The sequence below is a fragment of the Atheta coriaria genome, unplaced genomic scaffold (assembly GCF_025399875.1).
Source record: "Atheta coriaria isolate IRGN ID8LTWV9N9 unplaced genomic scaffold, Caltech_Dcor_3.1 hic_scaffold_25_pilon, whole genome shotgun sequence".
Taxonomy (NCBI): domain Eukaryota; kingdom Metazoa; phylum Arthropoda; class Insecta; order Coleoptera; family Staphylinidae; genus Dalotia; species Dalotia coriaria.
In genome coordinates this window covers 14,291-27,133 of record NW_027045467.1, presented here as the reverse complement: position 1 = coordinate 27,133, position 12,843 = coordinate 14,291, and the positions used below count along the sequence as shown (strand labels likewise).

The 12,843-nt window shown below is 34.8% G+C and overlaps 4 protein-coding genes across 4 annotated transcripts; 2 read left to right on the top strand and 2 right to left on the bottom strand.

Annotated features, from left to right (window-relative positions):
* Positions 1-324: 324 nt before the first annotated feature.
* LOC135802452 (P2R1A-PPP2R2A-interacting phosphatase regulator 1) lies at positions 325-2,682 on the bottom strand. The gene is made up of 4 exons (XM_065316037.1): positions 2,358-2,682; positions 2,097-2,190; positions 1,804-2,033; positions 325-1,743 (listed from the first exon to the last, which is right to left on the bottom strand). The coding sequence occupies exons 1-4, from the start codon at positions 2,492-2,494 to the stop codon at positions 1,368-1,370; spliced, it is 837 nt and encodes a 278-aa protein (XP_065172109.1). The 5' UTR covers positions 2,495-2,682; the 3' UTR covers positions 325-1,367.
* A 789-nt stretch (positions 2,683-3,471) lies between these two features.
* LOC135802450 (uncharacterized) lies at positions 3,472-7,230 on the top strand. Its single transcript, XM_065316034.1, has 4 exons — positions 3,472-4,387; positions 4,439-6,611; positions 6,670-6,942; positions 6,996-7,230. Exons 1-2 carry the CDS (start codon positions 3,935-3,937, stop codon positions 5,213-5,215), a joined length of 1,230 nt encoding a protein of 409 aa, XP_065172106.1. The 5' UTR covers positions 3,472-3,934; the 3' UTR covers positions 5,216-6,611; positions 6,670-6,942; positions 6,996-7,230.
* An 824-nt stretch (positions 7,231-8,054) lies between these two features.
* Positions 8,055-11,023, top strand: TM9SF4 (transmembrane 9 superfamily protein member 4). Its single transcript, XM_065316031.1, has 7 exons — positions 8,055-8,240; positions 8,312-8,703; positions 8,765-8,920; positions 9,000-9,478; positions 9,537-9,954; positions 10,021-10,204; positions 10,265-11,023. The coding sequence occupies exons 1-7, from the start codon at positions 8,229-8,231 to the stop codon at positions 10,502-10,504; spliced, it is 1,881 nt and encodes a 626-aa protein (XP_065172103.1). The 5' UTR covers positions 8,055-8,228; the 3' UTR covers positions 10,505-11,023.
* Positions 10,809-12,592, bottom strand: PIG-S (phosphatidylinositol glycan anchor biosynthesis class S). The gene is made up of 3 exons (XM_065316035.1): positions 12,423-12,592; positions 11,368-12,370; positions 10,809-11,164 (listed from the first exon to the last, which is right to left on the bottom strand). The coding sequence occupies exons 1-3, from the start codon at positions 12,472-12,474 to the stop codon at positions 11,050-11,052; spliced, it is 1,170 nt and encodes a 389-aa protein (XP_065172107.1). The 5' UTR covers positions 12,475-12,592; the 3' UTR covers positions 10,809-11,049.
* Positions 12,593-12,843: the final 251 nt, after the last annotated feature.

The following is a 12,843-nucleotide window of genomic DNA, read 5'->3' as shown; positions in this document are numbered from 1 at the left end:
GGTGTTTTCGCGCGCAATTGTTAAATTTTAATTGATCTACGATATATTCGTCAACACATTGCACGTTTTTACTTCTTTTGGTAAGAAACTAAACGCAACAGAAGCATTTAAAAACTTGTCCACTGCTAAACCACGTAAGTATTCACTATAATATTGAAATATAACTCAAGTCAAACTTTGAAGTTAGGCAACTTTTTATATAGGTAAAAACAAAAGTGTGATAACTTTCAGGACGAATTGCAAGTAAGAAAGTTGAGTTTTTATGGAAGAAAAGCACAAATTAGATTTTCTTCCTTCCTATGATTTCACTAAAGTAATATTCCATTGCCATATGTAGTTAATGTATTTCTGTAATCTTACTCAGTCTATATCCATCTTTCAATTAGAATTATAATTACATTGTGTAATTCAATTCGGATACATAGAAACGTTATGATGACGAGTCTTTCAACCTGACTTCGAAGCTATTGTAATTGTAGTCATTAAATAAACATAACTTTCAAAATCGAATAATGATTTATCTTTATGCAAGTAAATCATGACAAGTGTTTAAAAGTTTACCATTTTGACTTATCATTTAGTATGTACAATCAAATACATATATTGCTCAATTCTCAAATGTTCTGTTAATTGTAACTAAAGGTTAACTTATGCGTTGTAAAAAATATCTCGGCAACTAATAGATACACATCAATGCAATACTCTGTTATACTATGATAGTGAATTGGTAGACGCACTAATGGTTTGAAAATTTTGAAATTCGAATGTCGAGGAACCAATAAATTAATTTTAACATTAACCTTCCTTCCTAACGTGGACTAGACGTGTATACATTCAGCATGTTTTGAATTTAAGATATTAATATTTGCAGTCGGCGATTAAGATTATATCTAAGGAAGAACCAAAACGAATTACTCAAATCAACTACAAATAATCAAACATCTTTTAACTACCACTTCGACTATTGTTAGAAAATCATCCCACAAGCGTTTAAAGTTTACATTTACAAAACCCTACTTGATCTACTCATTAAATACATCTGTTTAACTGTTTGTTTGTTAGAAGGATGTCTTGTGTAATCGCCGATCCTAAAATGTAGCAGTATGCTCATAGTCCTAGTCTGCGCAAGGTCAGACTTCTTACAAAAAATATGTACATAATTGATCTTGAAATATTGTTGAAAACACCCGCGTTAATATCTACAGGTATGTTATGAGTTTGCTTGCAATGATGTTCAGAGAAGCAAATCATTAACATGGGGGCGCACAACTGTGTTGTCTCCATATAGGAAAATAATAACAAGAGATATAATAATTTTGGCACGTCGTAATAGAATCAACGGAAGAAGTTGATCACACGCAACTGCCTTAACTCGGCGGCTCTGACATCTCATGGTCCTGCTTAGAAACCACCATCTGCTCAACGCCGGGCCGACTGGGCGAAGGACTGTCCATCATTCGAAACTGGAAGCTTGGCGAATCTGCGCTGGAGATGCTTTCAGGCGTTCCTATAGAACTGAGACTTCCCGGTAGTGGGCTAGAAGTGGTAAGCAACCCGCCGCCGCGGTCATTACCGTAGCTCATACGTTTAGCACGCGGGCTGCTGTGGAAGTCCAGCTTGTCATCCAATTTGTTGTCTAGCTTACGTTTCGCGCCTAGCGTGCTCGGTCGGAACACTGGGCTGGCGGAACGACGAGTGAGTGACGTACGAGTCGGGCTGAGTATTCCAGGTGAAGTACAATATCTAAAATTTATAGTAATTCGTTGTCTTGAACTTACAAGTAAATCAGAAAATTAAACTTACGGTAATCTACTAGGGGAAGGTGAAGTGCAGTAGTTACCAAATGGAGGTAAATTCAACTGCAATGGAGACATTTTATTTGGCTTCTGGTTATCAGAAACAAGCCTAAGGTCTTCCCAGGATTGAGATATTTGCATTGTGTGATGAGTTTCGCGCTCATGCGCCAGCTCGCGCGAGTTGTTGACATCGACGCATTCCTCTTGCCTTAATTGACTAATTCGGGGTGTGATTTTCTGCAACAGCCACAACACATTTATGCACAGTCCAAGTCACTGGAATCAATTCAATTGACTTACAGGTGATCCAGCTGAAAGTGGACTAGAGCTGGCGCTGAAACGACGAGGCCGCGACTGATTACTAGATCCTAGTAAATTAATTATACTCGTTTCCCTGCGAACCCAACGCGGAAACAAAAGTTGAAAAGTTGGAAAATGTGCAAAAGTTTACTGGCAGGTAGTCAATTATTTGATGTGATGTAAACAAGACACCTTCTGATAAAATTGCAAAATAAATGTGCTAAAAATAAAGCAAGAACAAGTGAAGTTTGAATGGAATACCTGGAGGAGGTTGAAGCTGGGGGTGAAGTTGTCATTCCTGTAGTGCTGTTCTCGTTGATCATTGGCGCACTCGAACACCTCTTCAACGTCCCCGCCGGGGAATCAACGTCCATTGCAATATTCTGGCTTGAAGTCATGAATGCTGTTGCTCTTGGACATTGAGATTAAATACTCGGCGTGCACAATTTACACTACTTCTCGCACTTGACGATTTATCGAGTCTCGCGAAACAATCTACAACTTCTCGCAGTTCTCGCATTTAGCAACCGATCCGACCGTTTGACTTCTGTCATCCGCGGCGCGACCATGTCATGTTCATAATGTACATAACCTGCAGCACGATTTTTACCGAATCGTACTCTTTGTCGCTCGCGGAGAGGTTGAAACAGGAAAGAGAGAAATAGATATTTATTTCGGTTGTATTCGAATATCACTAGAATCGCTCAAAATCTCCTAAATATTTGGCAAATCTTTTGTATGATCTGTACTAGAAACAAGTAAAAAACAGCGAAAGTACCAAAATATGTACGAAGAATTCAAGATTTTATTTACAAAACTTAAATAAGTAGTCATGAACAAATATTACAAAAAGTATATTTACTTAGTAACCACATAAACAGCGTTAGCGACATATTTGCGAAAGTAAGGAAACGAATTTCGTAGTTTTCATCAGGTTGTGAATTTATTGCTGCGTATTTGCCACTCAACAAGCAAAAATGTATGTATCACAGATTAGATATACTTAAATCCAGTAGATCCTGCAGGATGTGTTAGTTACCTGTGGCTCAGGAGAGATACAATGAGTGCAAACGTAATGTAAGTGAATCGCATCAATTTCCAAGACACCTTTTTGTCCGCCAAAGTCCGCTACTTTTTTTGGAAGTATTCATATAAATTATTACGCGGAAAGTACGGGAAGTAACAGGGTTAATAATATCTAATATTAATAAATAATACTAATAATATAATTTATTCAATTTTTCTTTAATATTGAGCTTATAGTGAACAATTTATAAATAATATTTAAATTAGATTGATTATCTATTTTATAAGTTAAAAAATTGTTTTGAATTAAAATTGTTTGCATTTTTTTTCTTCTTCTGTCATTTGTGATTGTTAATTAAAAGGGCTAAAAGTGTAAATGTTTTATACCTTAAAGGTCGTCTCATTTGTTTTTGAAATATTAGTACGCAGCAAAAGCAGAACATGCTATATCAACAATGCAACTACAGTTATAACTTTATAATAGGTTGCCAAGTCTTACGAGAACACATAAACCCTTGTTAATTTTCGAATATTTAATTTGACTAAAAAATAGTTTTATACTGGTTCACTATTATTTGAAATTATAACAGATTTGTTTGAATTAGACCATAAATTTGATATGAATAATTTTGGGCTTGAGCAGCTGTACTGATGTTTCAAACGGTTTGAGGTTAACACGCAACTTGGTCCACTAAAGTTGGTCCCTGGAGTAAACGTCAATCAGTGTTGAGGGTGCTTTGAATCTTCAGGCGTTTGTGTTTTGTGGCACTTCAGGATCTTAGCTATTTATTTATAATTATATATCGTTAAATATGGAAAGAAATTCCGAGTATTTTTATGGCACTCCGCCTGAAGTTCCGGTCATATCTGCAGAAAACAAACAACTATGGACAACAAATGAAACAGCAAATGAAGGAACTTCATTGACTGAAAGATCTCAGGTAGCCTACAAGGTTGCCTTTGATAAATTCCAAAGGTGGTGTGTTGAAAAACAGGCGGATGGTTATTCGGAAACGGTACTTCTAGAATATTTTATTGAAAAGGCTAAACAACGCAAGTCGTCAACACTATGGGGCGAGTACTCAATGATTAAGAAATCGTTGTTTGTTATAGAAAATGTTGATATATCTAAGTATGATAATCTAAAAGCTTTTTTAAAGAAGATATCTGTGGGTTACCAACCAAAACAATCAAAAATATTTACTAAAGAAGAGTTCAATAGATATATAAGTGAAGCACCAGATAGTGAACATTTATTCAAAAAGGTGTGAAATATTGTTCTACATGTGTGTGCAATAGTATAGTATTGTTTTTAGGTTGTTGCAATTATTGGAATTGCTGGTGCTTGCAGCAGGGAAGAATTAATGAATCTTTGTGTTCAAGATATTGAAGATCATAACTCACATTTATTAATAAGAATAAGAAAAACCAAAAACTATTTGGAGAAAAGTTTTATAGTTAATGCTTATAGTGGAGAAAATAATTTGATTGAAATATACAGAAAATATGCTGCTTTGAGGCCAAAAAAAGCCAAAACTAATAGGTTCTTTTTGCAATATAGAAATTTAAAATGTACCTTGCAAGTAATTGGAATCAATACATTTGGCAAAATTCCTTCAGAGATTGCAACCTTTTTGAAATTGGAAGATCCGTCAGCTTACACAGGACACTGTTTTAGAAGATCATCAGTAAGAAAGATACCTAATATGCTATCTTCACAATTCACAGAAAGAGAACCATCAGTGCCACATGACTCCAATTTGTTATCAATTATCTCACCCACAGAGCAACCTTTTCTAACCAAGCAGGAGCATGACATTGACATTCTTGAAGAAGCATGGCCATATGAAAATGATGATAACCAAGACAGCTTACAAGACACCCAAGTGTCAACTGATACAGATCAGGATTACTATGAGGACCCTGTCGTTGATTATTCACAAGAAAGGAAGAAGGTCAAAAACGAAATTCTCTTGATTAAGAAACGGAAGAAACAAGCGGAACTGGACTTGATAGAACTTCAAAAGGAAAAGGCAGTCATTGAATTAGAAATTATGAAGATTGAATTGGAAAAGAAACGACGGTTAGTATAAATATTTAGCTAGCATTTTACCGTAAAATTTGCGTTTTTACACATTAGATATTTTTATAATAAAAGAAGTTAAATAAAACCAACACCTACACATCTGTTTATTGTTGAAACTGTTTATCCTCGTAATTTTAAAAACATAAATATAAAAGCGATGCCGATCACACCAATAAGACATTTTTGTTTTCCGCTCCAACAATATTGATAAAGTCCGCACGGGTCCTTATATTTGTTCATGCATTTATGTCGAAATATTATTATTATAAGAAATTGTTTTTTAAAGGGCGAACTTCGAAAATAATCACAATTTTACACAAAAAAGACGCGTTTTTACATAGTTCTGATCATTTAAAAAAAAATTAAAAATCGTATCTAAAGGTCAATTTAGGAAGAAGTTATGGCTATTTGAAAATTAAAAAATGCCATTTTTTGAAAAAAGGAAGAGAAAAAATTTGGAAAAATTCTCAATAATATTTTTCTTAAAGGCTAGAATACCCCACATATAGTGGTATATCCCATTCTGCAGGATTAACGCTTTTCTAGGCATATGTACATGAATGCGTACGTGTGTTCCTTATTAGCTTTAAAACGGTTGGACAAATTTTGATAAAATTTTCAGAAAATCTTCAGATTAGCCTATAATTGTGTGAAACATGGTAACAAAAATTAACTTAAAGGGTGGCAAATAAAATATGGTGTAAATAAGAAACAAATGCATGTAAGCGCAATCTCGATTTTAATTGCAGCACTATTGAAAGTGATAAAAAGTAGATCAACTTTCATCTCAAATTTTACATGGTTCGAGTTTTATTTTGATTTCAAAAAGTGGCCTATGTTCTTCTCCATTCCGTAACAGGTTTTTATTCATACCAAAGTTAACTAAAATTGATTTGAAGCATTAATCTTTGTTACCATACATACATTGCACAGTGATTTAGAGGTTATACGTAAAAAAGAAAGCAGACAAAGTTTAACGCGTATACAGTGAATATTTACGTATTTTCACTGAAAACGAACATAAATTGCACCTATTTTAATCTATGTAGTACATAGAAGTATATATATATATATCTGTACTAGTCATGAGAAAAAGAAAATCAGATCTTTCTAAAATCACAAGGAGGGCTAGAATGGCAAAATTGCGACGTGACAATGAATCGCCACAGATTAGAGCAATACGTCTCGCAACTAATAGATTCAGAACGTACGAGTCCAGGTTGAATGAAAGTAGCCACCAGAGAAGCCAACGATTAGAGCGAAGTAGACTTCGACATGCAATGATCAGGAAGCAGCAAAAAAATCAGAAGATGAAAGAACAACGTCTAGCTTTAGTTCGGCAATGCAATGACACCCAAAGAAGAATAAGTATTACAATTACCCCCAACAATTATATCCAGGAGGTTATTGTTATTGTTTGTTTGTTTTTATTTAAACTAAAATTTGTAATTTGCTTGATAGGATTGTGAGCATGGTGTTTCTAGAGATCCTTTGCAAACTTCCAACTTTGAAGGCTTGAGCCTAAAAATAGAAAATGGTTTAGATGTTCATGGGGAACCTTCCGTTTATTATGGTATTAAGGAGAGCTTATTAGCAAATACAAGGAGGCTTGGAGATCAAGAAATATACATAAAGAGAGAAACTGTTACACCTGATGATATGCATGAACTGCAATTAGAAAATTGTAACACTCTTCACTATTCATTGCCTTGTATAGAGCATATAGAAATTAAGGTAGGATCAGTTGCTGTCATTCTGTTTGAAAATAACCATTTTTGTTTTACCAGGAAGAACCTGAACAAAATTACAATGAAGATGTGTGAATCTATAGGATAACCAACTCTAACACTGAAAGTTGCTGCATGTGACAATAAAAAATTAAATGCAGCTGGAGAGAGAAGCAACTGCCTGAACTACTTGCATACTAATCAAGAATGCAAGAAAAGAACTGTTACCTATTTGTATTTTATTGAAAAAGGAGTCATTTATATGCATTTCATATTAAAATGTGTGCATTAAGAATTTAAATCAATTAATTTCATTAAATGTTTTTAGAACCATAGGCATTTATTGGATATTGAACATAATCTAGGGTGTTTAAAATTATGTGTAAATAATTCTGAATGTGGTATTTGATATTAATATTGAGGTTACCATACATCTTCAAAACATCAACTGTCATGCTATTTTACGTTGTGAACTATGCGGGGTCGTTATAGTTAAATTAAATTTCAATTTGTTTCAAAATTCCAACTTTTAATTTTCAACATGAATGTATGTACCTATATATAAAATATTTTTGGAAGCTGAAATTTCATTACCTTGGTATCCAAGACTTTGTTAAAAGTCAGTCAATTTGTAATTGCGGTATTTTAAATGGCAGTTTATTTGTATTATTTTGCAATTTATTCTTACATTGCAGATCATTATGCGCGTAATTTTTGCATTTTGTTACGCTTATGTCTTTCTGTCGGTATTCTCTGGTGCAAGCCGCCTAAAAGAACTTCGTCCTTCTTTGGAAAACGTGACAGAATTCAACGGATAATAAATTGATGTAGATCTCTAACAAACTATTTAGCCATTTGCACAAGTCTAGTTTTTCTTTGATTAATTTGTGGGAACCTTGGAGTGTTTTCTTCTAATATCGAAAATGTGAAAAAAGCGCTTTTGTACCTTTTTATTATTGAGTGTATCAAAATTTGATGTATTAAAAATTGGAAAAAGACGTAAGAATTCGAATCTACCGCACAAGGGACTTTCGCATTTGCGTAATTTGCGATTTAAATGAATAGCAACTTTTTCCCCTAGATTCAAATAAAACATAACTAGCGCAACTAGCGACATGAACCCCCTCGTCGATTTAGTGTTGTTGACGTGCTGTATTGTCCATTTCATTTGCTGACATTTACCGATCAGATTGGAAAAATGGTTTTCACGGGTTTCATCTAGTCGCAAACAACATTATTCACTCGCAGCCAATGCGAAACTCAACAAATTAATAATTAAATTTAGGCCGTACGATGTCCCACAAGGTACATTGGCACAATCAAGTTTACATGTGATAACCTCTACTACCAAAACAATAATCGTCCTTGTTCTGCAGGTCTTCATAGTCTTTGGCATTGTTCTCTCATGGATTGGTACGTCGCAGCAGTTCTATGTGCCGGGGATGGCACCGGTTGAATTCAAAAAAGGCCAGTCCATTGATGTGAAAGCTGTGAAGATGACCAGTATTCACACCCAGTTACCCTATGAGTACTACAGTCTACCATTCTGTGTGCCTAAGAATGGCAGTGCTGGTATTCACTACAAGTCTGAGAACTTGGGTGAAGTGCTGAGAGGTGATAGGATTGTGAACACACCTTATGAAGTAAGAATGGCAGACAACATTCCTTGTACACTGCTGTGCAATACACCAGAGACACCCATTAATTGGGATAGCTACCAGTCACAGACTGTTATTGACAGGATTCAGCATGAATATTTTGTACATTTGTAAGTTTTCCTGAATTAATTTTTGATTTTAATAATGATTTAATTTTTGTACATTGCCTAGATTGGTGGATAATTTACCAGCTGCTTCACCAGTCAACCGTCCAGATTCTAATGATATTCAGTATGAGCATGGATACAGATTAGGAAATGTGATTGGAGACAAGAGCTACATCAATAATCATTTAAAATTGACGCTTTTGTATCACATGCCAGAACCGTACATATATTTTTAAAATTTATATTAATGTTTCCAAAATAAGAAACTGTATGCTATTTAATTTGATGTTTCTTTTTAGAAATATCTATCGTATAGTGGGTTTCCGTGTAGAAGCACAATCAATCCATCACGATGATTTGAAATTTCATGGCAAGACATGCTCATTCACAAATTCTCCAAAACGACAATTAGTCGATAAAAGCGGCACCAAACTTTATTTTACATACGAGGTCGAATGGGCGCCTTCTAAAATTAGCTGGGCATCAAGATGGGACACATATTTGGCGATGAGCGATGTGCAAATCCATTGGTTCTCTATTATCAACTCATTGGTTGTTATTTTCTTCTTGTCGGGGATTTTAACAATGATTTTGATCAGGACCCTACGAAAGGACATTGCACGTTATAATGCTGATGAAATTATGGATGAAACTATTGAAGAGACTGGTTGGAAACTAGTTCACGGCGATGTTTTTAGACCGCCGCGAAACTCACGATTGTTCGCAGCCGTTATCGGTTCTGGAATTCAGATCTTTTTGATGTCATTAATCACGATATGTGAGTTTGAATTTTGAGTACAATTAATATTTTTTGTTTGAATATATTATCTTTCTAGTCTTTGCCATGTTGGGAATGTTATCCCCAGCATCCAGAGGTGCACTTATGACAGCTGCTATTTTCCTGTATGTTTCCATGGGTTTAATTGCTGGATACTTTTCGGCACGGCTTTACAAAACAATGAAGGGCCGCGAATGGAAACGTGCGGCGTTCTTGACAGCCACGTTGTATCCGGGTATCGTTGCGTCCACCGGATTCTTTTTGAATTTTTTCATCTGGGGCAAAGCGAGCAGTGGTGCAGTACCCTTCTCATGGATGATGTATCTACTGACGATGTGGTTCTGCATATCCTTACCACTAGTGTATCTGGGGTATTACTTTGGGTACAGAAAGCAACCATACCAACATCCCGTGCGGACCAATCAGATTCCACGACAAGTGCCCGAACAACATTGGTATATGAATCCCATGTTATGGTAAGTAAATTATTTAAATGTAGAACATGGAAGAAAGTTTTATTGTTTCTTTTTTGTGTATTGCAGTACATTAATGGCAGGTATTCTACCATTTGGGGCAGTCTTTATTGAGTTGTTCTTCATATTCACAGCGATATGGGAAAATCAATTCTACTATCTCTTTGGTTTTTTGTTCTTGGTGTTCATTATTTTAGTCATCTCTTGCTCGCAAATATCCATCGTAATGGTATATTTTCAGCTATGTGGAGAGGTAAGTTTGTACACATGATTGAGATTGAGGAGTTTTCATTTTTGTGTCAATTTTCTTTAGGATTACCACTGGTGGTGGAGAAGTTTCCTCGTGTCCGGAGGTTCGGCAGTATACATCCTGCTGTACTCCTTGTTTTATTTCCTAACAAAGTTGGAGATTACTGAATTCATCCCAATTCTACTTTACATCGGCTACACTGGTCTCATGGTAATGACTTTCTGGCTGCTCACAGGCACTATCGGCTTCTTCGCTGCTTATGCGTTCATTCGCAAAATTTATGGGGCTGTTAAAATCGACTAAGCTTACACTAATCTTCAAACATTGATTACTTGAAGAAATCATGCTCAACATTTGAACTTCCTCTCACCTCATTTATCATCATCACGGTCAGCACGTTTAACAACCAAAAATTCATTGGGAGGACCTTTTTCACTAGTGGGTTTATAATTTTAGTGATAATTTTCATGATAATATGAAGATAATATGTAAATGTTATGGAAAGTCATTATTTATTGATAAAAATGAACTTGATTGATATAATTGTACATTTTTGTGAAGACCTGTGAACCCCACACATTCTTTTTTATGTAAAAAAACATATTGATTTCGAATCTTAATTACTTTATTCTATCATGGGGGAAATCAGTAAAGGATTATAAAGTTGATCATTTTTGATAAGGATGTAAATTCCAAAAGTGTAGACTTGACTTGAAAATGTGAACATGAAATGGGAAATTCTAGTGTAATGACATTTAGTATTTACAATCGTTTTTGCGTATTTAATTTATATATAAAATATTAAAAATCACTTTTAATGTACCCATTTTTGAGTACGAGGGTAAGCTTTAATTTGTTTTTACCTTCGTCGTCATTTTACTTTTCAGCCATTTTTGGATAGTCACCAGAGACATGAAAACCGGTATCATTATCGGCAAGAAAAGTGGAATATATACGGCATACCTAAAAAGTAAACTTGTTAAATATAAACAAATACTTCTTCCATTTCTTAATTTAATTTTGTAGCTTGTGGTGTTACTCAACAAAATAGTAACACTTCACGTTACAAAATTAAATAAATGTAAGAATTACAATAAGCGATTACGAAAACAAATTAAAAACTAATATCAAATATATAGCTTAATAATAATTCCATCCGTACTCACTTTTGATCGTCAGGAAAATACAGTAAAGCCAACAACGACGGATCACTGAACGCAGCTTCAGAATTAGTATATGCAATTTTGGCGCTCTTCAAGCCACTAGCAACATCCCCCGCATTCAAGAACTCAACCGCTTCATCGGCCATCTTTAATGCAATCTGAATTTTCTCAGCAACTTCATCACTGATTACAATACTGTTAATTTCAATTAATAATTGCGCCAAAGATTTCAATGTCCTCCGCGTTGATGTCACCATTTCCCATGCTCGCAGCATTTCCAACTCTCTTACATCTTCCTGTTGTAAGCTCTTCAAATACATTAGTTTTTGCAATTGAGTCAAAAAAGTATCAACTATTGGTTTTAAATCTGGCTTGTAAAAGCCAGTCTTGCAAGATTCAACATCAGCGTTGTTTATCATCATTCCACCCCATCTAAGATTTAAAAACGCGTTAGACGGCACTCTGACTTTGTTATCTGTGTAGACATAAAGAGGCGACTTGCAATGCGGAAAATAAATCACCAAATTCAATGAGGGCCTTGGTGACATGTGTGCCCATGTTTTCTTTTCCAGTGGTGTAATAACATGTGTTAAAGAATGCTCATAGACCATTAGATGATCTGCACCTTGCACAGGCACTATACCCAAATCTACTAAATACAACCATTGACTTTTCACTGTGAAGTTCGCAATTGGTGTTAGAGTATGTATAAAGTTTTGCAGATTGGCAGCAATTTCATTTGAATTTATATCCACTTTAAGCTTTTCTGGTTCTGGATTGACTATTGTGATCAGTATGTCATATTCTAGACTTAATGGAATACTGTCTGGGCGGATCATCATTGAAGGTATCTGTATATTGAACATATCTTCAAGGGGTAAAGGGGCGCGATACACTTTGGTAGTTTGCCACCACACCGGAATGCCAATTATGACTAAGACAATTACATAGGAAATGACGCTATAAATTCTGTAGATTGATTCTGGATCTTCTTTGAAACGTACATCTAAATGTGGAAACAAATATTATATAAGTTGAAAGAGATAGTGAAAACTCACCTTCGACGGGAATGTCTTGAATTTTATCTCCCTTCTCATCTATCTCGGACATTTTCTAAACGTATCAAAGTTTCTTTGATAATCAGAGTCTCAAATTATGAATTGCGGCGAGAGAGGCACCTTAAAACTATTTAGGTTATGTTCTTAAATATAACAGAGTGATAGATAAAGTGCAGATAAAACGTTTTTAAATTTCGCTTTTCTTTTTACAATTTCATGCCACGATAGGGATAAGCCATTATATATTCCAATTTGTGAATGTTAGAAACTAATAGTCTCAGCATAGTAGATTAGTGCACAACTGTTCTTATGTATTTTTATAATTGTTGAACAATTATTGATTTTAAATAATTTTGAAAGCATAAACACTTAATCTACATACATATTTCCCTTTGTAGATTTACTGGAGAGTTCAAATATG

Bases quoted from the DNA above. Each gene is read 5' to 3' on its own strand.
- LOC135802452 (XM_065316037.1), bottom strand. From the start codon at position 2,494: ATGACTTCAAGCCAGAATATTGCAATGGACGTTGATTCCCCGGCGGGG. The intron at 2,034-2,096 runs GTAAGTCAATTG...TGGCTGTTGCAG, and splicing joins CACTTTCAGCTGGATCACCT to AAAATCACACCCCGAATTAG. The intron at 1,744-1,803 runs GTAAGTTTAATT...TATAAATTTTAG, and splicing joins CCTTCCCCTAGTAGATTACC to ATATTGTACTTCACCTGGAA.
- TM9SF4 (XM_065316031.1), top strand. The intron at 8,921-8,999 runs GTACATATATTT...GTTTCTTTTTAG, and splicing joins TTGTATCACATGCCAGAACC to AAATATCTATCGTATAGTGG. The intron at 9,955-10,020 runs GTAAGTAAATTA...TGTGTATTGCAG, and splicing joins TATATGAATCCCATGTTATG to TACATTAATGGCAGGTATTC.
- LOC135802450 (XM_065316034.1), top strand. From the start codon at position 3,935: ATGGAAAGAAATTCCGAGTATTTTTATGGCACTCCGCCTGAAGTTCCG. The intron at 4,388-4,438 runs GTGTGAAATATT...TATTGTTTTTAG, and splicing joins GTGAACATTTATTCAAAAAG to GTTGTTGCAATTATTGGAAT.
- PIG-S (XM_065316035.1), bottom strand. From the start codon at position 12,474: ATGTCCGAGATAGATGAGAAGGGAGATAAAATTCAAGACATTCCCGTC. The intron at 12,371-12,422 runs GTGAGTTTTCAC...TTCCACATTTAG, and splicing joins TCAAGACATTCCCGTCGAAG to ATGTACGTTTCAAAGAAGAT. The intron at 11,165-11,367 runs GTGAGTACGGAT...TTTACTTTTTAG, and splicing joins TATTTTCCTGACGATCAAAA to GTATGCCGTATATATTCCAC.